Below are 27,361 nucleotides of genomic sequence, written 5' to 3'. Positions count from 1 at the left end.
TTGACCCAGGGAGGACATGTAGATTGAGAATAGTAGAGGTCCAAGGACAGAACCTTGGGGGACTCCAACAGTAAGAGGAGGAGAGGGACCCCAACGGAGAGCATAGCCATGGAGACCAAGCAATATGAGTTTACATTTCTTTCCTGCAACCACGGGTACTAGATTCCCCTATAGACACAGACAGCGCTGATAGACATGATGGAAAGTCTCAGCCTGTGATAACAAATACTTTGCTCCCATCTTCATGAGGGTGCCATCACCATACCGCGGGCTGTCGGTGCTGGCTTTGTAGATGGAGATCCTGAGGCTGACTTATCAATGTCTGAGGCCGCGTACACACGGGCGGACTGTTCGCCCAACTTTGTCCGCTGAACAGTGTTTGGGCGGACAGTCCGCTCGTGTGTGGGCTTTCAGCGGACAGTTTCAGCGGACAGTTGGACGGACAAGGTTTTTCGGAAATTCCGAAAAACTGTCCGCTGAAACCTTGTTTCAGCGAACAGCCCGCTCGTGTGTAGGCTTGTTCGTCAAACAAAGTTGCGCGCATGCTCAGAAAGGATTTTCACGCCGAAAGCTATAATGCAGTGTATAGGACGTCGTATTTTTCGTCCCGTCGTACGTGCTGTTCACGTCATCGCGCACGGTTTCAGCAAACTGTTCGTTCGTCGTGTGTGGGCATGTCCGTCCATGCTAATTTTGAGCGGACTGTTTGCTGAAACTGTTGGACGGACAAAGTTGGGCGAACAGTCCGCGCGTGTGTACGCGGCCTGACTTATCTATTTTATTACTAATGACCCAAAGCGAGTGCAGTATTTTTACCCGACTTGTATATGTAATTAGAAAGCAGTCCTGCCCCTTGTCATTGCAAATTAATATCAGCTGGTTCAGTCTCAACTGATGACTTATACAAAGGTGTCTCATTGCCAAGGTGTCCCACAAGAAACATCTCATGATGGGAAAAAGCAAAGAGCTCTCTTAAGACCTTATTGTTGCAAAACATACTGATGGCAGAAGGGTTGCCGAAGGATTTCTAAAATTTAAAATGGTCAGATGAGACCAAAATTCTACTTTTTGGATGCCATAATACACACCATGTTTGGGGGTCACATGGCACATCAGCCGAAAACAGCCCAATACCAACAGTGAGGTTTGGAGGTGGGAACATCAAGGTGTGGGCGGGGCTGTTTTTCAGCATACGGTACTGGCAAACTTCATTTAATTGAAGGATGAATGGAAAAATATACCAAGACATTCTTAATAAAAAAAATCTGATGCCATCTATGATGATGAAGATGTAACGAGGGCAGACAATTCAGCAAAACAATCATCCCAAACACAAAGCCAAGGAAACTCTCCATTGGGTTAAAATAGAGAAAATAAAGCTGCTAGAATGGCCCAACCAATCCCCTGACTTGAATTCAATAGAAAATCTATGGAAAGATCTAAAGATCAGAGTTCATAGAAGAGGCCCACGGGACCTTCAACATTTGAAGACTGTGTTGAAGAATGGTCCAAAATCACAGCAGAGCAACGCATGCGACTAGTTTCTCCATAGAGGAGCCTGCGTCTTAAAGCCGTCATTACCTACAAAGGATTTTGTACCAATTAAATACATTTCAGTTAGCGTGTTCGATACTCTTTCCTTGTCATTCCATTTTATTACACATAAGTTAATTTCTGAACATAAATATTTTGGTGTCTTTGTATGGATAGCATGGGTTGTTACCGACATGTGGGGAAAATTGAATGTCAATAGTAGCTTTAGAAATATATTTACCTAGAAAAATGGTGATGCGTTCCATACTTATTTTACCCGCTGTATATTTCCACTGTGCTTGGCAAAACAGTCCAGCACTAGACTGCACTGCAGGACTACGCCCAACCGCCATGGATGGGAAGGCCACTCCACCTCAGTACAGTACATCTAACCGGTTAATTGCTTAGTAAATGTCAGATGTGTATTTTATGGCACAGTAAATGCTAATGGAATGATTTGTGTTCTTTTTTTAGTTTTCAGGAAACCAATAACGCCTGGCATGGGGGATGTCTGGCTCTGGCCGAATTGGGCCGGCGGGGGCTTCTTCTTCCATCTCGACTTCCTGACGGTAAAAAAAAATTTTTTTGAATTTGTATACTTTGTTTTGAATCTGCCACATTGGCTTTTTATTCCCTCTGAAAATACATAATGTGATTCCACTTTGGAGATTGTAAGAACTGAAGACCTAAAGCTCTAGTTCTGAGAAGTAATGTTTTATGATGCACGGTTGACTTCTCATGAGAAATCCTGTTAAAATAACCTTGTATTTAATAAGTATCTAGGAGTTGTATTACTGGCAAAATCATTTCTAATTCAGTGCAGCCAGTCTTGTGATTCATACATCTCCAGCAAACTGTACGACCTAGGTCTTTGACGCAAGTTTTCGCGAAAATGCGCAAAGGCATATGCACAAAAATACAGGCAAATACATAAAAATTCGATGAGGCTTTGGTGGGGATTCGATGAGGCTTTGGTGGGGATTCGATGAGGCTTTGGTGGGGATTCGATGAAGCTTTGGTGGGGATTCGATGAGGCTTTGGTGGGGATTCGATGAGGCTTTGGTGGGGATTCGATGAGGCTTTGGTGGGGATTCGATGAGGCTTTGGTGGGGATTCGATGAGGCTTTTCGATGAGGCTTTGGTGGGGATTCGGTGGGGATTCGGTGGGGCTTTGGTGGGGCTTTGGTGGGGCTTTGGTGGGGCTTTGGTGGGGCTTTGGTGGGGCTTTGGTGGGGCTTTGGTGGGGCTTTGGTGGCTGCTTTGGTGGGGCTTTGGTGGCTGCTTTGGTGGGGCTTCGATGGGGCTTCGATGAGGCTTCGATGGGGCTTCGATGAGGCTTTGGTGGGGATTCGATGAGGCTTTGGTGGGGATTCGATGAGGCTTTGGTGGGGATTCGATGAGGCTTTGGTGGGGATTCGATGAGGTTTTGGTGGGGCTCCAATGGAACCCCATTGAATCCCCACCAAAGCCTCACGGAAGTCCCCATTGAAGCCCCATCACCAATCTGAACAGGTGAAATGTGTGAGAACAAAGCGTTAAAGCATCGGAAAAGGTAACCGGAGAAGCAATTATATATTGTGGAAAAAAATGTGAAAACCCCTAACCAGGTATATCACCTGTAGAAAAATATTGTAAAAATGGCACCACTTGTCTTTGTGTGTGTGACCACTCCTTATAGCTCGGGGTGTTTCAGTTACATTGTGCTGCTTTCACAAAGTCATGGCCACAATTGAGGCCTTCTCAACCAGGGCCACCAGAAAGTCTCCTTTTCCAGGAAAGTCTTCTTGAACGTAGCCGCAAGGCCAGCAAGTTTGAACATGCCATTTTGTGCAGTTGGGTGATGTCAGGGCAGACGTAAGTTACACGCTAGACGGGCTCTGCGAGCATAGCTCAAGGTTACAACACCGCGTGTAACGCTGAATGTCACTCCTTGGCGACATATAGCTGAAATTCTTTCTGCATTATAACTTGTAAAACCATTGTTTGCAGCCACATTCCTCCACAGGCTGTGTTGCCTGTAGCTATCTGAAGCCATACTAGGTTTATCTTGCCTTGGGCCAAGTATCAGAGCAAAAAGTATTCTGTGGATGTGTATAAATGCACAGTCATTGCTTCTATTGTGTGTGCCATCTTAGAATTCTAATTCTGTCTAAATGGTGTTCACACCCCGGATGAATGTTTGCACCTGACGCGTCGTCTGCTTCCTCTTCTCCATTTTACCACCATCATGATAATGTCATTAAGGGCTAGTTTACACTTCAAAACATGGCTTCGGACAGACTTTGTTAAAGCTCTCTGAATGCCAGTCAAAGCTCCTGTCACTAAATAAAATGGTTAGCTTTACAGTCCTGTTTATACCTTGCTTTTGCTTGGTGCTTTGGTGGGGCTTCGATGAGGCTTTGGTGGGGCTTCGATGAGGCTTTGGTGGGGCTTCGAGCTTCGATGAGGCTTTGGTGGGGCTTCGATGAGGCTTTGGTGGGGCTTCGATGAGGCTTTGGTGGGGCTTCGATGAGGCTTTGGTGGGGCTTCGATGAGGCTTTGGTGGGGCTTCGGTGGGGCTTTGGTGGGGCTTTGATGAGGCTTTGGTGGGGCTTTGATGAGGCTTTGGTGGGGCTTCGGTGGGGCTTTGATGAGGCTTTGGTGGAGCTTCGATGAGGCTTTGGTGGGGCTTCGATGAGGCTTTGGTGGGGCTTTGGTGGGGCTTTGGTGGGGCTTTGGTGGGGCTTTGGTGGGGCTTCGATGTGGCTTTGGTGGGGCTTCGGTGGGGCTTTGAGGCTTTGGTGGGGCTTTGGTGGTGCTTCGGTGTGGGGCTTCGGTGTGGGGCTTCGGTGTGGGGCTTCGGTGTGGGGCTTCGATGTGGGGCTTCGATGTGGGGCTTCGATGTGGGGCTTCGATGTGGGGCTTCGATGTGGGGCTTCGATGTGGGGCTTCGATGTGGGGCTTCGATGTGGGGCTTTGGAGCTTCGATGAGGCTTTGGTGGGGCTTCAATGAGGCTTTGGTGGGGCTTCAATGAGGCTTTGGTGGGGCTTCAATGAGGCTTTGGTGGGGCTTTGGTGGGGCTTTGGTGGGGCTTTGGTGGGGCTTCGATGAGGCTTTGGTGGGGCTTCGATGAGGCTTTGGTGGGGCTTCGATGAGGCTTTGGTGGGGCTTCGATGAGGTTTTGGTGGAGCTTCGATGAGGCTTTGGTGGAGCTTCGATGAGGCTTTGGTGGGGCTTCAATGAGGCTTTGGTGGGGCTTCAATGAGGCTTTGGTGGGGCTTCAATGAGGCTTTGGTGGGGCTTCAATGAGGCTTTGGTGGGGCTTCAATGAGGCTTTGGTGGGGCTTCAATGAGGCTTTGGTGGGGCTTCAATGAGGCTTTGGTGGGGCTTTGGTGGGGCTTCGATGAGGCTTTGGTGGGGCTTTGGTGGGGCTTCGATGAGGCTTTGGTGGGGCTTCGATGAGGCTTTGGTGGGGCTTCGATGAGGCTTTGGTGGGGCTTTGGTGGGGCTTTGGTGGGGCTTTGGTGGGGCTTTGGTGGGGCTTTGGTGGGGCTTCGGTGAGGCTTTGGTGGGGCTTTGGTGGGGCTTTGGTGAGGCTTTGGTGAGGCTTTGGTGGGGCTTTGGTGGGGCTTTGGTGGGGCTTTGGTGAGGCTTTGGTGAGGCTTTGGTGAGGCTTTGGTGAGGCTTTGGTGAGGCTTTGGTGGGGCTTTGGTGGGGCTTTGGTGGGGCTTTGGTGGGGCTTTGGTGGGGCTTTGGTGGGGCTTTGGTGGGGCTTTGGTGGGGCTTTGGTGGGGCTTTGGTGGGGCTTTGGTGGGGCTTTGGTGAGGCTTTGGTGTGGCTTTGATGGGGATTCGATGGGGCTTTGGTGGGGATTCGATGAGGCTGTGGGGATTCAGTGGGGCTTTGCCAAGACTTCTATAGAGGCTTTGAAATACCACTAAAGCTACATGGGGTATCATTTTTGAAGCAAAGCAAAAGCAAAGTGTGAACAGGACTGTAAGATAACCATTTTATTTAGTGACAGGAGCTTTGACTGTAGTTCAGAGAGCTTTAACAAAGCCTGTCCGAAGCCTTGTTTTGAAGCAAGTGTAAACTAACCGTTAATGTGTGTTGAAGTCGAAGGAGGTGTGGATAAGCCCTTACTGTGTTATCAGATTGCGATACCTCCTCAAGGTGTGTGGCCTGCTGTAGTAGGCCTAAATCCAGTCACTCTCTAAATTTCTTTTAAATCTCATATAAGGGCCGTTTCACATGGGCATTCTCTAATCAAGTCTGCCTGTCCATTTTTCAGGTGGAGCTGATCGGAAGCTCCATGCAGCTCTGTGGACAGGCAGGACAGGCAGGTGTAATCAGACTTGTGTCCGTTTACATCCCCAAACCTCCGAGTCCATCTAGGTCTGGATAAAAAACGGAAACGGACTGCGTCTTTTTGAGCACATTTACACTTCAACTTTAACATACATTTAGGGTCAGTTCACACTGGGGCGACTCGTCAGGTGACTTAGCCGCCTGTCAAGTCGCGTCCCGTTCTGTACAATGGAACCGTTCTAATCGCATCGACACAAGTCGCTCCGACTTAGGAAAAGGTTCCTGTACGACTTTGGGGGTGACTTGAGGCGACTTGATGTGACTTCTATAGAGAAGTAATTTTGCAAGTCGCCGCAGCGGTCGTGTCCAGGTCACCTGAGGCAATCACTCTGCAAGTCGTGCTGCCTCAGTGTGAACCGACATTAAAGGAGAAGTACGGGGAAAGCTCATTTGGCTGACCATTCTGACCACCTGTGACCCATTTTCAGCAGATAGCAGGCTAAAGCTGTCTTATGGTCCGGATCCAACCAGCAACCTGGGCCGGCACTTGGCTCAGGCTTCCAGCGAACCACTGAGAGCCAGCTGCTTCCACCCCTTCCACAGCACAGCACCTTTAATGAGCATGTATGGGGGAGGGGCAGAGCAGAGAGCCAGTGATTGACAGTCACCAGCTATCTGCTCACGGAGCTCTGTGAACCGAGTGATCAGTGATGTTTAATCGCTCAGTTCTCAGCCTTAGAGCCGGCGGGGGACAGATGCAGCATTGCTATGATTTAAAAAAGCAAAACTTAAACCTCTTTTAAATCGCCTACCACTTCAATATGGTTTTTATGCATGTGTTTTTAATGTGATGATTTTGTATTTGTTTTAAAGGGGCCCATTAGAACCCTTGCTCAGTAGTGCCTACACTTAGATAGATCACCAGGTCATTAGTACCCCTGTTCAGCAGATCCGCAGCCTATTCGTACCCTCGTTTATCAGATCCTTTGCTCAGTAGTACCTCCAGCTCTGGTGATGCACCAATCAGTAGTACTCCCAGCTATGCTGATCCCCAACTCAGTAGTAACCCCCCAGCTCTGCTGATCTGCCACTCAATAACCCCCCAGCTCTGCTGATCCCCCCCACTCAGTAGTAACCCCTCAGCTCTGCTGATCCCCCCCCACTCAGTAGTAACCCCTCAGCTCTGCTGATCCCCCCCACTCAGTAGTAACCCCTCAGCTCTGCTGATCCCCCCCACTCAGTAGTAACCCCCCAGCTCTGCTGATCCTCCACTCAGTAGTAACCCCCAGATCTGCTTGATGCCCTGGTTTTATGATCCTCCTCCAGGTTCCTGCACACCTCCCGCTATATTGTGCCCCCCAGCTCACCTGATCCTCTGCCACTCAGTTTTCTCTCTCCAGTCCCCACTCACCTTCTGCTATAGCATTCCCATGTTGCACACCACGTGTGCCGTTTGCTAGTTGCTCCGCTGCAGTCCGGACCTCTCTAACTTTCCTACTGCTCCACACTGCACACCAGATGTGATGTCTGCAACAGACGCTCCCAGAATATATACACATCAACCGGAAGTGACTGCTGATAATGCCTTTCCGGTTCCCTTGTTGGATTCCCAGTGCATCCTGGGATATCTCATACTTGCAATTCCTCCAAAACAAAGCAAAGCTAAAGCTGAATAAAAGCCCCTCGCAGCACCTGCAGCTTTTAAGCGAGCGTTGTCATAGATTTCTATGGAGGCTTTGGAGACGATGTGAAGAATGGGGCGACACGAAGGATATTTTTTTTAACAAAGCAAACGCAACGTGTGACCAGGACTGTAAGGTTAATATTTTCTTTAGTGACACAGGAGCTTTGATTGGCATTCAGGGTGCTTTAAAAAAGCGTGTCAAATGCCACATTTTAAAGCAAGTGTAAGCGAAGTCTTTCCATTTTTCTGGATCTAAACATGACTGATTGGAGGTAGCTTGTCCCATTCAGATCCAATTCAGCAGGGGGATTCGTTAACAGATGGTGGTGGAAAATTCTTTATAATTTAGACTCAACACTGAAGAAATGGCTGCACTCCAAGGTCCATCAAAATTCTTATTTAATAACGAACATCCCAAGTGTTACAGACAGTTCAAATGGTAGACGCGTTTCACACACTAACAGGTGCGCTTATTCATTACCTACTTGAGCAAACTAAAGGTCAACCAGTTATGGTTCAGATCTACCTTAACCACGCCAATACCAACATGTTGCACCCCTTTCTTTTCTAGGCCATTTTTGTTTTTGTTTTCAGTGTTGTAATAGTTTGATTGACAAATACTCATCCTTGTAACTGTACTCAAATATATTTTATATCATTTGTTTGAGACAGGGCTTTCTTTTGGACGATACTCAAAGCGGAGTTCTACCCGTTTTTTAGTTTATTAAAAGTCAACAGCTACAAATATAGAATAGCTGCTGACCTTTAAAGCGGGAGTCCGCCGGGAGTCCGCCGTTTTTTTTTTTTTTTAAAAGCCAGCAGCTACAAATTCTGCAGCTGCTGACTTTTAAAATAGTGACACTTACCCGCCCAGCGCGCCTTTGATGTCGGCACCCGAAGCCGATCTCTCGATCGTCTCTCGGGTGCTGCCGCCGCCATCTTGGGTATGGGAATCGGGAAGTGGAGCCTTTCGGCTTCATTTCCCGGTTCCCTACTGCGCATGCGCGAGTCGCGCTGCGCAATAAGGATGGTCCCCGCTGTCTCTGGGATCCGTGTGTTTCCCAGCAGGCAGCGGGGGACCTTCGGAAAGGGGCGTAGATTCTGCGGAAAGGGGCGTACCTTCTTCAGAATCTATGCCGGAAGTGAGTGCAGATACCTGTACTGTATAGGTACCTGAACCCCCCTCCCCTCTGAAAGGTGCCAATTGTGGCGCCGGAGGGGGGGAGGGTTCCAATGAGTGGAAGGTCCACTGTAGGGTGGACTTCCGCTTTAATAAACAGACACTCACCTGTCCCACGGTCCAGCGATGTGGCCGCCCGGAGGCTCGCTCCTCTCCCCGGTGCTGTCATAGCAACTGTGGGCACCCGGCCGTGACAGCCTACAGCTTCACGGCCGGCCGGGCACGCGCTGTGCTCTGCTATTGGCCAGCCAATCTTCTGGGACCTGTGTTGTGTTCCAGAAGATAGCTGGCAGGGAGGGGCCGCCTATGGGGAGAGGAGGAGTCACCTAGGCTGTCAAAAAGAGGAAGGAGGAAGTGGGACAGGAAGTCCCACTAAAAAAAATACACCCCCCCCCCCCCCAAATGTGGCATGTCAAGGGGTGAGGAGTGCTTAAAGCGGAAGTTCCACTTTTGGGTGGAGCTCCACATTAATCATTTCTTATTCTTTACTATAGAAAGGAAGAAAAACTAAATGTTTGGGGGGGGGGGGGGGGAATGTTCCCCTTGCCGTTATAAAACATTTAAATTAGAAATGCCAGGATAGTACAAACACACCCAAAATTACCCACCCATTTCTAGAATATGACCCCTTTTTAGAAAGTGAACACCCCAAAATGTCCAACCTTCCACCTGTGATATCTCATTCAGAGTTTTTCCAGCTGGTGGGAGAAGATCCAGCAGTTGGTCATGTTTGTCCTTTGTGTTTGGAGCTGCCCCATCATTATGTGTGCCAATCTCTTCAATGGCTTCCCCTACCCCATCTTATAACATTCAAAATACTAACCACAACATACAAGGCCATCCACAAGATCACCCGCCAGCTGCATCACTAACCTCATCTACAGATATTGGCCAAATCGTCGTCTCCGCTCCTCTCAGGACCTCCTGCTCTCTAGCTCCCTTGTTACCATCTCCCATGCTCGCATCCAGGACTTCTCCAGAGTCTCTCCCATTCTCTGGAACTCGAAAAACTCATTTATTCAGGGAAGCCTACCCCATCTCCACCTAAGAACTATACTCGAGTCTCCTCCATCAGGTCATTCCTTGCAGCTATTACCTTTTGTACCACCACACCCTCCCTCTAGATCAGGGATCTCCAAACTACGGCCCTCCAGCTGTTGCGGAACTACACATCCCATTAAGTCTTGTAATACTCTGACGTTCACAGTTATGACTAGGCATGATGGGAATTGTAGTTCCTGAACTGGAGGGCCATAGTTTGGAGACCCCTGCTCTAGATTGTGAGTATTGCTGTATTGTAATTGTACTGTCCCCCTTTATATTTTAAAGAGCTGCGTAAACTGTGGGCACTATATACATCCTGTATAATAATAATAATAATGTGTGTGTGTGTTGCCTCTGTACATGAGAAATCTGATAAAAGTCTTGGTGGGTACCTACATGGCATTTTTGATGGGTAATTTCTGTATTTCCCTGCTCTTCTTATGACTTATGCCAGCCATACATGGATAGAAATTCGGCCGGTTTAGCAGGAAATGGTCAAATTTCAATCCCATGTATGAGCACCCCGCTTGTACAGAAGTTGGTCTACTGATTGACTTCTAAGGAAAAAGAGAGATCCCCCTTCATTGGGACTTTTAAGGCAACGTACACTTGGATAATGCAAAAAAGGTCAAATTTATTGATATCAATAAATTTGACCTTTTTTGCATTATCTAAGTGTGTGTTGCCTTAAAAGTCCCAATGAAGGGGGATCAATTTTTCTCCTAATCACATATCAGGGATGCGGCAACAACACTTTTGTGATCTGACATGGTGAAACCTTCTTTTTTACTGATTGACTTCTGTCCAACCAGCCTGTTCAGTTTTTACCAGTGGATCAGGGCCGCTGGCTATAGCCGGCAGCACTGATCATTGTATTCTGATGGTGGAAAAAGCTCCCTGTCATTAGAACACAATAGCACATGATGAATGTATGGGCTACCTTACACCTACATGTGACTCTTAATGACTGATGAAACACAATACTATCTGTAGGTTGCTTATTGTTTGTTATATGTTCATTTAACAGTCATTCAGCAAGGATGTTGATTGCACTTTCTGATGTACAGATAACTTCTAGGCACATGCGTCAACACAAGGTCTGCAGGCCAAATTCGGCCATCCAGGACATTTCACGTGGCCTTTGGACCTCTCCTGCAGGTGTGGCAGCCTCCTCTTCTCTGCCTCCTCTTCTCTGCAGTCTTCAGCACCTCGTCATCCCCTGGTCTCAGCACATTCAACAGACTTCAGCCCTCTATCCCAGCTCCACCCCCAGCTCCTTCCCAGCAGCAGCACAAGGGGGAGGGTTTGCTGATGTAAGGGAGGTTGGAGGACTCCTGACTTGGTGCGGTGCTCAGGACATCTACGTATAATTATTATGAGAATAATACAATTGTTTGCCAGTTGATAAGGAGGGTCGCACAATGCTGGTGTCATCTACAAGAAACTTTATTGGAGGTTGCTCAGTCAGAACCCCATGGCAGAATCATGTTCAGTCTGAGCAGCCACCAATAAAGTTTCTTGTGGATACTAGCAATATGCTAATCTCTTTTCAGACTTGCATCACCGTCTACAGGAGTGGGAATGGCCTCCTCGCCGGTCTGCACCTGCCCTCGGCAGCTTAAAGTGGATGTAAACCCACTCTCATCTTTTCTAAACTACAGGCACAGTGGCTATCTATAAAGATATCCATGCCTCCTGCATGTATCCTTACCTGTCAAATGTCCCCCGTCTGTTATGAGACCCGAAAAACTGCAGATTCTGTGGGTGGGTCTGTTGTCTGGAGCTCGGTGGGTGGAGTCGTGATGTCAGTCTACTCCCTGCCCACCTCTACACTCCCTTTGTCAACATGCATTTTCTCCTGTGTATTTCTTACACTGAACTTCTGCTGTGATCACTGACATCCAGTCACAACCCAGAAAAGTCACCACATGATTTCAGCATGCCCAATCATGCTGAGATGTGGAGCAGCGAATCCTGGGAGAGCTGGAGAAGAAATGAGGGGGGATGTGAAGTACACAGAATGCCTCTCTTAGGCCCCTGCATGAAATATGTAAATCGCCTGCCATTCACAGCAAGGGGAAAGAACTGACTCCTTTTTCTGTGTGTCAGTTTTTATCTCACTGAAAAAAGATAAGTGGACCGCTGAGAGCTGGATTAATTGTTTTTGGCAAGACTGGGCACAGATGACATGAAATCCTGTACTGTATAAGGTGCAAGCCTTAATTGAAAATACATTTTTCGGGTTTACTTCCATTAAGTCTTTCAATATTTTTTTTACTAAAACCAGTGGCGTCACTAGGGTTGGTGTCACCTGGTGCAGGTCAAACATGGTGTCACCCCCCCGGTCATGGGGCGCACCCAAAACCAGCCCCTGTAAATGATAGTACAGGGTGGTATAGTGACAGGTTAGGGTAGTATAGAGTGGTATAGTGGCAGGTTGGGGTGGTATAGGGCAGGTTCGGGTGGCACAGGGCAGGTTAGGGTATTATAGTGTGGTATAGTGGCATGTTGGATTGGTATATTGGCAGGTTGGGGCGGTACAGGGCAGGTTAGGTGGTGGTACAAGGCAGGTTGGGGTGGCACAGGGCAGGCTATAGGGTGGTATAGTGGCAGGTTGTTGTGGTATGGGGTAGATTGGGGTGGTACAGGGCAGGTTTGGGCTGATATAAGGCAGGTAGGGGTGGTACAATGCAGATTTGGGGTGGTAGAAGGCAGATAGGGGTGTGTGACAGTGTGCTGTGCAGTAACTTATTGCATACCTCATGCTTGCAGATGAAGACCCGGGCTGCTGTGTCCTCGGCTCTATCTTATCAGCAGTGGGATCAGCGTGAAGGGGTCTGTGGGAGGAGTGGAGGAGGCGGCCACACACCCAGCCCCGCCCACCTAATCCGGCTGCCATGGGAGATATTGGACATCCCAGAGGGACAGCTGGGGCGTGTTCTAGGCAGCCTCCCCCGCAGGGCTGAATGCCCTGCTCGCAGCCCTCCGCTGCAAGCTATAGCGTTTAGTGGTGGCCCCGGTGTCACCCCTCTGGTGGATGTCACCCGGTGCAGGCCGCATCCCCATAGCAACGCCACTGACTAAAACCAGTAATAATCAAATGCAAAGGGAAATATTTAATATGATAAAGAGTTTATAGTCATTATCTATATAGTCGTATAGATACAACTCACCCTTTGAGGGCAACCATAAGGCGGCCCATGACAAGATTGAGTTTGGCTCTAGAGCAAGGGTGGACATTAGAAACTGGGACTGTTTTGGAAGGCTGATACAATAATTATATATTTCCTCCACTGGTATACTCGCTTCCTGGAGTGTCATGCCACTTCCGCAGCAAGACGGAAGTAAACAACGTTGGGTGGCACAGTGGTGTAGTGGGTAGCACTCTCGCCTACCAGTAAAAAGGGTCGCTGGTTTGAATCCCAACCACGACACTACCTGCCTGCAGTTTGCATGTTCTCCATGTGCATGCGTGGGTTTCCTCCGGGTACTCCGGTTTCCTCCCACACACCAAAGACATGCTGGTAGGTTAATTGGCTTCTGTCCAAAAATTGGACCTAGTATATGAATGTGAGTTGGAGACCTTGGATTGTGGGCGCCTTGAGGGTAGGGACTGATGTGAGTGTGCAATGTATGTGTGTGAACACTGCGTAAATTGACAACGCTATATGGGTACTTTAAATATATAATAGATGAGCATCTTAATGAGACACAATGTACAGGGACAATTGTAGACACACACCCACACTCAGGTTGAACTGGATGGACTGGTGTCTTTATTCAACCTTACTAACTATGTAACTAGTGGAGGCGTATAGACTTTGCCCCTTACCTGTGGGATAGAGAGTGTGACCTGGCAACACCTCCCCACATGCCCTCACCTGCACCATATCATTGTTGCCCACCTCCTATCTTCTCCAGTCGCTCAAGGGGCAGGCCATTTCTCCTACACAGCCGAAGCAGTTTGGAAAGTGCAGAAAAGTGACCACCATCATCTTGGCAACCAGAAGACCCAACAAGGGCAGGAGCAGAGCTTCCACCATCTTGTTGACTGGCTGACCTCACGTGGACCTCACGTGGACCAGACAAGGGTTGGGTCTTCTTGGCAACCAGAAGACCCAACAAGGGCAGGAGCAGAGCTTCCACCATCTTGTTGACTGGCTGACCTCACGTGGACCTCACGTGGACCAGACAAGGACAGCTAAAGGCCCAGATGTGGTCAGAGGGCCGTTCTAGCGGTAGAATCTACAAATTTGTGTGTGAAATTTATTCGTGAGGCTATGAAACAGCATGTGAAAAGATGGGATTTCCAGGTATAACTCGTAATTGAGAATGCACAATAAAAATATGCTAGACATTCTCTTCTAGTAGTTCATATACACAGACACAACTTTATTTCAAATAAATGTTTTATTGATATTTTTTTCTTTTTTTTTTTCTTTTTCATTTTGTGTTTGAAATATAGCAAACAGCGGCGATACACAGAAACCTCGCAATGCACACTATAGCCCAAAAGAAAAGGTCCACATTTTTCATCTGTCTGAAGCTTTTAGGCGACACAAAAGCCCACAACCCGCAGTGCTCATTTTATACAAAAATAAATATTTAACCTATATAAATATTAAATGAAGACTTCAATCTGTATCTCATTCAATCGATACAGTTCTCTTACTTGCGCCTAAAAAATACGCTAAATATTAGCTTTCAATTTATACATTTGTCTTCTGTCGTCAGCAAATAATATATACAAGAGAACAAGAAATATGTCGGTTGTCCATTTTGAATTCGTACAGAAGATTCACAAAAAAGCAGCTTTATCTTTTTTTGGGAGGGGGAAGATGCATATTTTATAGAAGTCCTGGTGTTTACCCATGATACATTATAGTCCTAAGGCATCCGTTGCCGCCTCCTCAGTGTAAACACTCTACCTGAATCAGTCGTTTTAGCTTTTTTATTTACAACATTCGCTTTTGCCGTTTCTTTTTGGTTTACACGTTTCTGTCCCCTTTTTACATCGTGGTGTTCTGCCTCTTGGACGACTGGAGCATTGACTCCTGATTCTCTGGCAGCAGTCTGGTTTTCCAAGATGTCCTCTATGATGGCTTGGGCTGCTGGTCCTGGACTGTATGAGGCTAGCTGGCAAAGGGCCACTGCAGCGGATTGTTTTTGCTCATCGCAGTTCTCGATCAGCGACTGCTCGCTTAAAGCTTTGGTTGTGTCCTTGATGATTTGGTAACTTGAAGAGAAGGAGCTGTAGGTTGGAGATGGTGAACCTTCACCGTTGGGTACTAAACGGTCCCTTTTGCTCGAGTCTTTGACGGAAAGATTTAAGGGCATGTCCTGCTCCCCCATGAGGTTGATGTGTTCAGTTGCAGAACTTTTTTCTATTTCGGGCTTTTTGGAAAGGTTGAGAGGAGCAAATCCCGAGTCGTCTTCACAGCCCGACTCCGAGTCATCTGAGTAACTACTTGTGTTGGATAAGGCAACTTCACTCCCAGTGCTAGGAAGAAAAAAATGTATATGGGTTAGATTAGTTTGTTATTGCACAAGTCACCTTAATATTAACTAAAGATTTTTCTAGCTTGGCATCATGGCAACAAAACACAAATTTTATGACATTTTGACTTATGATTACAGTTTTTACATTAAACTTGCAGGCCACTTGCCCTGCTAACAATGAAAATTCTAATGGTTTAATTTATCACCCTCAGCTTTTATTACTTTCTGCCACTGCAGTCTGAGGTTGCTATACAAAAGTAGCATCTATTTGCCTTAAGATTGTCTCAACATTGAGAACTCAAGCTGACTTACCATGGAGAGTCTCCTCTGATCACTGATGTGTTGGAGTCTGTGCTTTTTCTCACTGGCTTGAAAGCAGTGGGGGTCTCTTCTGAGCTGTCGCTTGTTCCTACTGTTGAGGTAGATTTGCTGGAGAGATCAAAGATGCCCTCAACGACTTGACTGTTCTGCGTGAAGTTGGTGGGGCTTGGTCTGCCAGGGGATCCGGTGGCAGCACTGCCAGCTCTAGGGCTCATTTTTAAGATTTCATCTTCATTTTTATGATCTGCAGCCTTAGCTTGGCTCAAGGGTGTGTCTTTTTGACTTTCAGTTTGTGTATGATTGGAGTCCACAGGATAGAAACGTAGCGGGTTTAAGTTTTGGTACGGGAAAGATTGAGAGTCTATAGTATGAACGGTGTGTTCTTTGGGCATGCTTGACACATGTGGCAGCCTCCAAGCATATGGTAATAGGGAATGTTCTGAAGGGCGGTAATAACCATATGGTATTGATGGGTTATGCTGGAAATATCTGTAATCGAAAGATGGGTTTAATGGCTTTGGCATAGAAAGTCCTGAGGTTTGAATGGGTTGGGGACGGAAGAGTCTTTGTTCTGGTGCAGTGTAGACAGAGAGCATGGGATTGTCACAGTCTGCAGGGTTCCCTGTAAACACATATGGAGGGTACAAATTAGGCACAGCCGACTCCGAATAAAATGGAGCAGTATAATCTGGTACCATTGGACGGATGTACCGGGGAATTGTTGTCTTCTGACTGACTTCTGGTGGGACAATTCCTGATTTCCATGTAGTTGGAATGCTCTGAAAAGCCGATCTTGTTAGATGAACTCCCTTGATGGAATCGACAGTTGGAATAATTTCTTGTATGTGGCTGCCTTCGCTGGCCTTCAAATATCTGTGCTCTCCAACTGGAATGAAAGCAGAAGGCCTTAAAACGCCATCAGTCACTGGTGGTTTGTTGACAGTGCTGTGCCCGGTTGGTGAAGTGAGGGAACCATCCCTATGGGTTGGAGGCTTTTCAACATGTGCTGTTGCCTCTTTGTTTTTAAATTCTACGTTTTCTTTAAGCTCATCTCTGGTTATATCATGTTGAGCCTTGGAGTCCAAGACTGTATGTCCATTGGTGGCAGCAGGATTAGGTTTGACAAACCCTTCAGAGTTCGCTTGCTTTACCTCTAGTGAGCATGTTTTAGGACTCTTGACGGCCCGGTCTTGCTCTGTTACCAGCGTGATAGAATTTTTGCAGAGTCCATACTTCATGTGGTTGAACAGATGAGATTTCTCATTGCAGGTAAATGGGCACTGGAAGCACTTGTATTTAAATGGTTTGCCTGGTGGTCTTGGAATGTAATGAGGTTTCTTGGGTTTACGCTCCTTCATTATAGACATCTTTTTTTTTTTTATGAGATCAAGTCCCTTTGTGCTCTAAAAGTGACTTTTATTTTTGTCACCTGACACTTTTGAGTGGATTGCCTTGTCAGTTTTGGTGAGATTCCCGTTTGTCAAGTTTTCACCAGTCGCTTGTTCCTTCAAAGACCACCTGAGATCTGCAAAAGACAAGAAGGCAAGAATTCAGTCAAGTCCTACTCATTTATTCTTGAATACGCAGTCCACATAATCAGTATCGTATACATCACGCCCTTTTTATCTGGTCCCCAGGGAGACTGTTCTTACTGTATACATATAGAATCCTGGAACAGCTCCCAGCAATTTTACTGCGAGTTTCCTAATCCACATACCAGGACACCCATTGTATTAAGTACATCTTGGAAAACAGGCTCTGCAAGATCAAATACCTTGCCTTCACTTCATTGCCACGGCACTATTATGGCTACTGACAGTTCTGTATTTAAGGGTTTTTGGAGAAGGTCGCTTGCAATACTGAGACAAACAAACTATATAGCAACCTTTCTCAACCATTTTAAAGTGGAGGAATCCTTGGAATAATTTTCTGGTCTCAGAGAAACCCTGCTAAAAATGACTATATCTCCAACTCATGATACATTAGTGTGATGGTCGTTGGGAAGATTGCTCCTTACACTTGTGGTCATTGAGATTTCCCCCCTTACAAGATAGATAGAAATGGTATCAGTGGTAACTTAGCTAAGAGGCAGAAATTGATAATTTGCTAAAGGAACCCCTAGAAAGCTTGGGAGGAACCCTTTTTGAGAACCCAATCTGTAGAAAAGAAATTGCCTAATTCTAAGCCTTTGTACACACGGTCGGAGAATCCGTCGGAATGTGTCCTATCGGACCGTGTCGTCGGATAATCCGACTGTGTGTGGTATGCATCGGACTGATTCCGTCTGAATATCCGTCTGACCCAATTTTCCAACATGTTGGAAATATTTCCCGACCAACTGGTTTGATCGGACATACTCCGATCATGTGTAGCGAATTTTGATCGAACCAAGTGCCACGCATGCTCAGATCAAATTCCTATTGGCTATTCCTATTAGTAGCTATTGGCTACTAGCCTGAATGTAGTCCCATCGTAACGAAATTACGTCATCACGTTCTGAAAGATCAGATTTTTCGACAACTTAGTCCGACCGTGTGTATGCAAGAGTTTCGGACACAATCCGTCGGACTAAATCCAACTGACAAAATCCGACGGATTTGGTTGGCAGAATCTCCGACCGTGTGTACAGGGGCTAACAAGCATAAGTAATTTTTATAGGTGTACCGGTTCTGGTGAGTAAGAAAGTAGTAGGGAAGAGGTAAAAATCCTTTCTGTGTCCTATTTGGCAGATTTCCATTCACTACCAGCTTTCAGACTGAAAAGTGAGAGAACATTTTGCAAAAGGGAGTTGTCTGAACATTTCCCCCATTGGAAGACTTCTTCTCCTATTCTAGTGACTCGTTTGGTTTTCACTTTTTAGTCCTAGAGACAGTGGTCATTAGGACAAGATGGAATGGGTTTATCTCACATCCCCTCTAAACTCTTTATAGGGCTAAAATAAAAAGTTTTGTTGTAGATACTCTGAAGGAACCAAAAGTCCTCCTTTTGGAAGGACAGTAGAGCAGGGGGCCTCAAACTGGCGGCCCTCCAGCTGTTGCAAAACTACAAGTCCCATGGGGCATTGCAAGGCTGACAGTTACAAGCATGACTCCCACAGGCAGAGGCATGATGGGACTTGTAGTTTTGCAACAACTGGAGGGCCGCCAGTTTGAGACCCCCTGCAGTAGAGCCTTCTTACAGCAGAAGATGATTGCGTGACGCTTGCAAATTCCTTCTGGTGCTGTGGCTGGACTGTGCTTTTGCACTTTATATAAAAGTAGCCAGCGGTGGGCCATGCGCTTAAATTACAGACCATAAAAACCGCCACTTTGGGAGAGATGAAAAATTTAAAAGAAATGACGTAGGGCTATATGAAAACTATGCAGGGCTGAGATACTACACAAAGATATTAGCCCTTGTACACACGGGTCGGACATTCTGACAACCAAATCTGTTGGATTTTGTCCGAAACTGTTGCATACACACGGTCGGACAAAGTTGTTGGAAAATCTGATTGTACATAACGTGATGACGTTATTTCGTTACGACGGGACTACGTTCAGGCTAGTAGCCAATAGCTTTGGTCTAGGAATTTGATCTAAGCATGCGTGGCACTTTGTCCATCGGAGTAGGCTACACATGATCGGAGTATGTCCGATCGGAGCATTTTGTCGGAAAATTTTACCGGCAACTTGGAAAAGTTGGTCCGTCGGATATTCCGATGGAAACAGTCCGATGGAGACCACACACAGTCGGAATATCCGACAAAACGGTCCGATAGGACACATTCCGTCGGAATCTCCGACCGTGTGTACAAGGGCATAGAGTTGTTCAGATGAGGTCGTTTTTGGGTCAAAGTACCCTTCTCGTGACGGCATCGGATGATGTCAGGAGGATGTTTTTAATACTATAGTTTTAAAATTTTTAAAAACTACAACCCTTTATTACTAGCTAAAGTAAGGAAATCTCAATCCTTTCCACTTTGGGGATCACTTTTTCCTGTAGCACAAGAGCGTGGAGGGAGCAACTCGGTCTACAGCCAACTTTGTTTGCAGTCAGTTGCTCTACCTCGTGATTGTGTAACAGAAAGAGCACGATCGCTATGCTGAGCTGATTAAGAAAAACGTCTGTGCAAAAGAAGAAGAAACTAGGATGTGCGATTTAAAAAAAAAAAATCTCACTAGATATCCCTTAAAATTAAAAAAAAAAAAAAAAAAAAAAAAAAAAGTAGTTAAACCCAGACCTAGCGCCACCTTACTGTCAAAGATCTATGAGTTCCATCATTCTCTGCAAAATGCTAGATTGTCCTCGCCGTGTTCATAGTTGTGCTATCAAATGTTTCCCTTTTTTTTTTTTTTTTCTTTTAGTTTACAGGTGACTAAGGTGATGGTGATTTATTTTTTTCCCCCTTTTCATTATTTTATCTCTCCTTCCAGTTTCCTTGTGACTTGTAGCGGCATGTTTCTTTATTTTCAGTGATACTCAAGGCGTGAGAAAGTTTTGTAGTACGGTTCTCATGTCTACGGAGTTAAGATGTGTTATGGCAGGGAATTAATAGAACAGACAGTGAGATAAAAAGTGATTTCATCACTCGCTTGAAGCAGCATGATTTTAACGACGAATTGTTACAAAACCCCTGACAGATCGCTCTGGAAAACATACATACTAATTGCCGGTGAGCCGCGGGGCACTGATTTTTTAGAAAGAAAACGTCTTTATTTAATTCAAGTGGTTAGCTGCTATTAGCGCGACGTGAAGAATGGTTAATTCTCAGCCTTGAGAACACGAATTCTGGGCGCTGTGCTGCCGATACAAGGCAAGAGGGGAATCGCCATCTTCTACGCTCGAGTTTTCACTTTTGGGTTGTTATAATGCTGACTGCAGGCTATAATACTTATAATAATACTTCTAATACGGCTAAAGGATATATCGTATTAAACGCGTAAACGTGGCTGGTCACTGAAATTGGAGATTTTAAAGAAAATAGCGCTTGGAAGCTGATTACTTTTTCTATAACTGTATTATATAATGATATATATGAGAACATATTTGTGTGTGTATGTGTATATGTATATATATAAGTTTTAAGAATTTTGCATATAAAAAATGCTATATATATATATATATATATATATATATATATATATATATATATATATATATATATATATATATATATATATATATATAATCTTTAAAATAATTCCTACATTTTGAAGTTTTTAGAATTTAGCATTTAAGAAAAATCATGCATTTTATTATATATATATATATATATATATATATATATATATATATATATATATAATGCATGATTTTTCTTAAATGCTAAATTCTAAAAACTTCAAAATATAGAAATTATTTTATATATATATATATTAGAATTTTGCATATACATTTTTTTTTTAAATATTTATGTGTGTGTGTGTGTGAGATTTAAAAAAGAAATTATATGTAATATTCTAAAAACTTTTAAATAAAGGAATTATTTTAGATAGAGAAATTATTATATATATATATATATATATATATATATATATATATATATATATATATATATATAAAATAATTCCTCTATTTTAAAGTTTTTAGAATTTTACATATAATTTTTTTTTTTCAAATCATACACACACACACACACACACACACACACACACACACACACACACATATATATATATATATATATGCAAAATTCTAAAAACTTTAAAATAGAGGAATTATTTTAGAGATTAGATATATATATATATATATATATATATATATATATATATATATATATATCTAAAATAATTTCTATATTCTGAAGTTTTTAGAATTTAAAAAACATGCATTAAATAATTATATATATATATATTGATCTATCACACATAAACACACACACACACTTTTTATATGTTATATAAAAATAATTATATATATATATATATATATATATATATATATATATATATATGTATGTCTATATAGAATTTTTTTATATAACCTAAAAAATGTGTGTGTGTGTGTATGTATATATATATATATATATATATATATAAAGGTTTCTGCTGTACCAACCAAATTTCGATTCATATATGGCCAACTTAATATTGTCTCTTGCTCAAGTCTACACTCCAACTACGTATATTTGAATGCTGTATTGCGCACGTACAATCGTAGGCAGGGCATAGGCTGTAGACACTAGATCGACTTGCATACATCCAGTCAGCAGGGACCAGCCACATTTTGATCCATGGCTTTTAGCAAATTTCTGAAGAAATTATAAATTTTGCAGACTTCCAGATGTTGGAGTACCACCAGCGGCTGGCAGGACAAGTACGGACTTGTAGTCTCCAAACAGCTGGTGGTGTCCAGGCTTCCCCACCTCTGCTTTAGTCCCAATACAGAAATACACATTGTTCTGAATGCCTCATTGGCATGACAATGGGTCATTATTTTATTTTTTTAAATGAGTTTTGAACAATACAAAGTAATTGGGGAGACCTAACACTTCACAATGTGAGCTTGATATGGGAAAATCCAGCCCGCTACAGCCTTGGACATGCCTGGGTCAGTTTCTCCCTGCTATTCTTTGGCTATACCCGAAAGTGCCAGTGCTAATTACCCTCCTTTGAAGGTTACTGTTGTCAAAACAAACATGAAACCAAACGTTCTAAGGCTCTGTTGTTGACTCTAGAAGAAGACGGTTAGCATTTCCATGCTGCCATGGATGTTGCTAACACATTTGCAACTACATTCTATTATTCCCTTCAAAAGTTGAGTTTCTGTCCATTGCCAGTCAGTTTCTGGTCTAAAAATTTTCCCTATAAAAGGATGGAATTCCGATTTTTTTTTTTTTTTTTTTTTTTTTTTTTAAGCACAAGTCCAAGCACACCTAATTGAAAAGTTGCTAGTTTATTTTAAGGCATTAATAAATGTTTTAAAAGCCGAAAAGTGCCTAACCAAATCTGCATTTAAGGGTACATTTTTTATTTATTCTTTTGATCCCCTTCGTTTAAACCCAACCAATATAAATTGAGAAGCATCAACTTACCAGTCGAAGGTCTCTAGAATAGCTGGTTGTACGATATACCAAGTTTTAGTTTCACCCTTGCGTATCTGATCCGACTGGTTAAGCAGACTTCCTTATCCTTTGTGACATCTCACAAAGAGGCGCAGTTGGTAAAGACACATTTTTTTTTTTTTTAAGGGCACAATCTAATTGGAACCTTTATGATGTGGCATGGATTGCATAATCCAAGGGCATGCCACTATCACCCAACCCCGTGTGTGTGTGTCACAAGAATAAGGCGTTTCAGATTTAGGAGACACTCCATTAGGTACAAAATTACCAGTTAGAGGAAGAGATTGTTGCCATAAAGTATATTTGCATTTTGTTGTTGTTTAAAAAAATTTTAATTTTAGTTCCGTTTACAAATCACATGCTTGGATTACCGGCATGTAATGTTAAGTCATAGCACTGCTATAATAAAAAAAAGAACCTTTTGTATTCCATTCCTAATTTTACGGCATTTAAGAAGTTTTAATTGTTTTATATCGCAGGTTTAACCCCTTTTTAAATCTTCACACATAAGCAGTCGCCAATTTGGTCTGAATTTGGCCCCTATTTACACGCTCCAGCAGATGGCGCCAGACTTCTCAAGGCCGCCTGTTTTTGGGGAAGACATATCGGCTGTGGATTTTGGAGACTTTAGCCGATTTGTGGCTTCTTTCCATCCTTGTTATTATTATATATATATATATATATATATATATACAACCCCCTTCCACTCACATAAACATACGCATATAGGCCCTCTGAGCGTGCATGTTTATGTCAGTGTGTGTGGGGGGGGAATTAATTTGGTGGTTTCATGCATTAGTCGAAGATCTAGAGCAGGGATTCTCAACTAAGGTTCCTCCAGGGGTTCCTTAAGCAGGGAGCAATTTCCATCTCTTAGAGGAGTAACTACTGAGATCATTGATCTTTTTAGCTATCTGTAATTAGGATTCTTCTCACTGATCACCAATGTAAGGAACATTCTTCTCACTGATCACCAATGTAAGGAACATTCTTCTCACTGATCACCAATGTAAGGAACATTCTTCTCACTGATCACCAATGTAAGGAACATTCTACCCACTGATCACCAATGTAAGGATCATTCTTCTCACTGATCACCAATGTAAGGAACATTCTTCTCACTGATCACCAATGTAAGGAACATTCTTCTCACTGATCACCAATGTAAGGAACATTCTTCCCACTGATCACCAATGTAAGGAACATTCTTCCCACTGATCACCAATGTAAGGAACATTCTTCCCACTGATCACCAATGTAAGGAACATTCTTCTCACTGATCACCAATGTAAGGAACATTCTTCTCACTGATCACCAATGTAAGGAACATTCTTCCCACTGATCACCAATGTAAGGAACATTCTTATCACTGATCACCAATGTAAGGAACATTCTTATCACTGATCACCAATGTAAGGAACATTCTTCCCACTGATCACCAATGTAAGGAACATTCTTATCACTGATCACCAATGTAAGGAACGTTCTTCTCACTGATCACCAATGTAAGAAACATTCTTCTCACTGATCACCAATGTAAGGAACATTCTTCTCACTGATCACCAATGTAAGGGACATTCTTCTCACTGATCACCAATGTAAGGAACATTCTTCCCACTGATCACCAATGTAAGGAACATTCTTCTCACTGATCACCAATGTAAGGAACATTCTTCTCACTGATCACCAATGTAAGGAACATTCTTCCCACTGATCACCAATGTAAGGAACATTCTTCCCACTGATCACCAATGTAAGGAACGTTCTTCTCACTGATCACCAATGTAAGAAACATTCTTCTCACTGATCTCCAATGTAAGGAACATTCTTCTCACTGATCACCAATGTAAGGAACATTCTTCCCACTGATCACCAATGTAAGGAACGTTCTTCTCACTGATCACCAATGTAAGAAACATTCTTCTCACTGATCTCCAATGTAAGGGACATTCTTCTCACTGATCACCAATGTAAGGAACATTCTTCTCACTGATCACCAATGTAAGGAACATTCTTCCCACTGATCACCAATGTAAGGAACATTCTTCTCACTGATCACCAATGTAAGGAACATTCTTCTCACTGATCACCAATGTAAGGAACATTCTTCCCACTGATCACCAATGTAAGGAACATTCTTCCCACTGATCACCAATGTAAGGAACGTTCTTCTCACTGATCACCAATGTAAGAAACATTCTTCTCACTGATCTCCAATGTAAGGGACATTCTTCTCACTGATCACCAATGTAAGGAACATTCTTCCCACTGATCACCAATGTAAGGAACATTCTTCCCACTGATCACCAATGTAAGGAACATTCTTCCCACTGATCACCAATGTAAGGAACATTCTTCTCACTGATCACCAATGTAAGGAACATTCTTCCCACTGATCACCAATGTAAGGAACATTCTTCTCACTGATCACCAATGTAAGGAACATTCTTCTCACTGATCACCAATGTAAGGAACATTCTTCTCACTGATCACCAATGTAAGGGACATTCTTCTCACTGATCACCAATGTAAGGAACATTCTTCCCACTGACCATCACGCTAATTTACTGTGAGCTGTAAATGTAATTATTAGCACGGTTCCCTGAAACCAAAAAGTTATTTCAAGGGTTCCTCCATGTTAAAAAGGTTGAGAGAGTCTGATCTAGAACCTTAAAAATTCTAACTAGTTATAATTAGAGGTCAATGAGAACTTCTTTAGAAAATGACTTTAATAAGCAGTTTTATAAAAAAATTCTGTGCGTTTTCAAATCAAGATATGTAAGTAGATATATAAACATAAAGTAAAAATAATCACGCTGACGGGTACAGCTGACAAAACTCAGCTCTGCTGCACAGGAAGTTTCTATACAGCAACAGGTGTACAACGTTTCTTTTGCTAGTAAGGCAATAGCTAATTTTTGCTGTAAGTCGCTAAACAGATTTGAATTACAAATTTGAGTTGGTTCTAGGAAAAAATAAAAACTTGATATTTGATCTAATGAATAACAATAATAATAATAAAAAAAAAAAAAAAAAAAAAAAAAACATATGTTGAAACAAAAAATATGCTTCCGTAATAACTTTAAAACAAATGACTATAATATAAGCCAAAGTCTGCTGGAAGTTCACAGCTGCCGAGAAGAAAATCCCATAAATGAGTTTCCTAAAAGTTTTGTGAGATGTGTCCGGGCACCTGCCCAACAGCTCCAGCAGCTGAGAAAATGACAGCAGTTGCATCTCCGGAGAAAATGATTCAGTGGAAAAAAAAGAAAAGAAAAGTAGATTCATATAAAAAAAGGTATTAGAGAAAAATGAGAGTGAAGAGCAAAAAGAAAAAGTTGGAAAAAGTTTCAAGTAAAAATAAAACTTTTGGCTTACCAGTGGAGAGTGTGAAGCTCCCTGAGTGAGAAGCGGCTGGGGAGAGACAGGTACCTGTTCTCTGACTTATTGCTAGGTGAGACTGATCCGTCCGCTCTCAGAGGGAGGGATTTAAACTGGAGGAGTTGAAGCCTCGGGCTGTAGAGATGCACCTGATATTATTTGTGCCCCGAGCAACTGTTCATTGTGTTTTGCAACCAATATACTTGTTCTTTTCACCGATACCTCTGCACCTACATGCTGCAAGCGAGCGTGTATTCTCCCATCCCCTTTCATCATGCTGACAAGTAAAGCCGGTGCATGTGCGCACTGGAGGGGGGGATTGCCTTGATGCTGGTCGATTTTAGGCTACATTCACACCTGAGCATCACGTTTTTTAGCATGTTTTTTTTTTTTTGCTTTTTCCTGTTGTGTTTTTTTTTTTTTTTTCTCCTGTGTTTTTTTTTTTTTCTTTAGCAGGACACTGAGCTTCCCAGTGAATGACTGATTCTGCAGCGGGGGGGTGTAAAAAATAAAATAAAAGTCTAATCGTTGGAGGAGAGCAGGGTAAGTTTCCAGCATGGCTAGATAACTGACCACGATGTGTTCTCCTGCTTAGTGTGGTCCGTTTTTTAAAGAGGAAGTAAACCCTGATGGGGTTTACTTCCTCTTTGTTTCCCTGCAAAGATAAATCATAATGGGCTACTAGGCATCGCATAGTAGCCCATTATGTGTCACTTACCCCTCTTCCATAAAGCGTCCACCTGCCTTCCGGGTATCGTGGCTCCGGCGATGTGATTGGCCAGAGCCACGATGATGTCACTCCTGCGCTTTTGCGCGGGAGCCGCCACTAACGACATGAGCGCCGTTGGCAGCGGCACGCTCAGTGTGCCTGTGCGCCGCTGTCTATGGCACGTGTGCGCCGTAGACTGCGGTGCCTGTCTTTTGCAAATATCTCCTAAACCGTGTAGATTTAGGAGATATTTCTTGGAGCTACAGGTAAGTGTTAATCTAGGCTTATCTGTAGGTAAAAGTGTTCTGTAAGGGTTTATAACTACTGGGAAAACGGAGGGACTGGTAGTAACAGCGGGGATTTCACACAGAGAACAGGAGACTTCCTCATACAAGTACATGGACAGCAGCCACATTTCAAGGTTAGGGGTTTAATTATACCAAAAAAAATATATATATAAGCAGAGGAGATTTATAGAAGAAGAGTCCTCCAGCAGTGCAGAGTATTTCAGGAGAGGAGCGTTATAGAAGAAGTAGCAGAGTCCTCCTGCAGTGCAGAGTATTTCAGGAGAGGAGAGCTATAGAGGAAGGAGCAGAGTCCTCCAGCAGTGCAGAGTATTTCAGGAAAGGGGAGTTATAGAGGAAGGAGTAGAGTCCTCCAGCAGAGTATTTCAGGA

General features: G+C 43.8%; 2 protein-coding genes across 3 annotated transcripts in view; one reads left to right on the top strand and one right to left on the bottom strand.

Annotated features, from left to right (window-relative positions):
• Positions 1 to 27,361, top strand: part of TBCD (tubulin folding cofactor D) — a gene marked incomplete at its 5' end in the record, with an annotated part of 179,065 nt that overhangs the window by 29,019 nt on the left and 122,685 nt on the right. Inside the window, 1 exon segment of the mRNA XM_077458631.1 lies at positions 2,008 to 2,102. Coding sequence (XP_077314757.1) covers positions 2,008 to 2,102 — 95 coding nt within the window.
• Positions 14,122 to 26,138, bottom strand: ZNF750 (zinc finger protein 750). 2 transcript variants are annotated; one of them, XM_077458629.1, is made up of 3 exons: positions 25,974 to 26,138; positions 15,542 to 17,075; positions 14,122 to 15,230 (listed from the first exon to the last, which is right to left on the bottom strand). In XM_077458629.1, the coding sequence occupies exons 2-3, from the start codon at positions 16,915 to 16,917 to the stop codon at positions 14,618 to 14,620; spliced, it is 1,989 nt and encodes a 662-aa protein (XP_077314755.1). In that variant the 5' UTR covers positions 16,918 to 17,075; positions 25,974 to 26,138; the 3' UTR covers positions 14,122 to 14,617. The 2 variants fall into 2 exon arrangements, with proteins under 2 accessions (XP_077314755.1, XP_077314756.1); XM_077458630.1 differs by lacking the exon at positions 25,974 to 26,138 and adding an exon at positions 22,566 to 22,719.

Source organism: Lithobates pipiens, unplaced genomic scaffold (genome assembly GCF_037356315.1).
Source record: "Lithobates pipiens isolate NorthernLeopardFrog02 unplaced genomic scaffold, aLitPip1_a1.2 Scaffold_28, whole genome shotgun sequence".
Lineage (NCBI taxonomy): Eukaryota > Metazoa > Chordata > Amphibia > Anura > Ranidae > Lithobates > Lithobates pipiens.
Note: the sequence above shows the minus strand (reverse complement) of the source record. Positions and strands in the feature narration are given on the sequence as shown.

Excerpts from the sequence above, each read along its gene's own strand:
- ZNF750 (XM_077458629.1), bottom strand. The coding sequence starts at position 16,917 with ATGTCTATAATGAAGGAGCGTAAACCCAAGAAACCTCATTACATTCCA. Across the intron at positions 15,231-15,541 it reads ATCAGAGGAGACTCTCCATG|CACTGGGAGTGAAGTTGCCT; the intron begins GTAAGTCAGCTT and ends TTTTCTTCCTAG.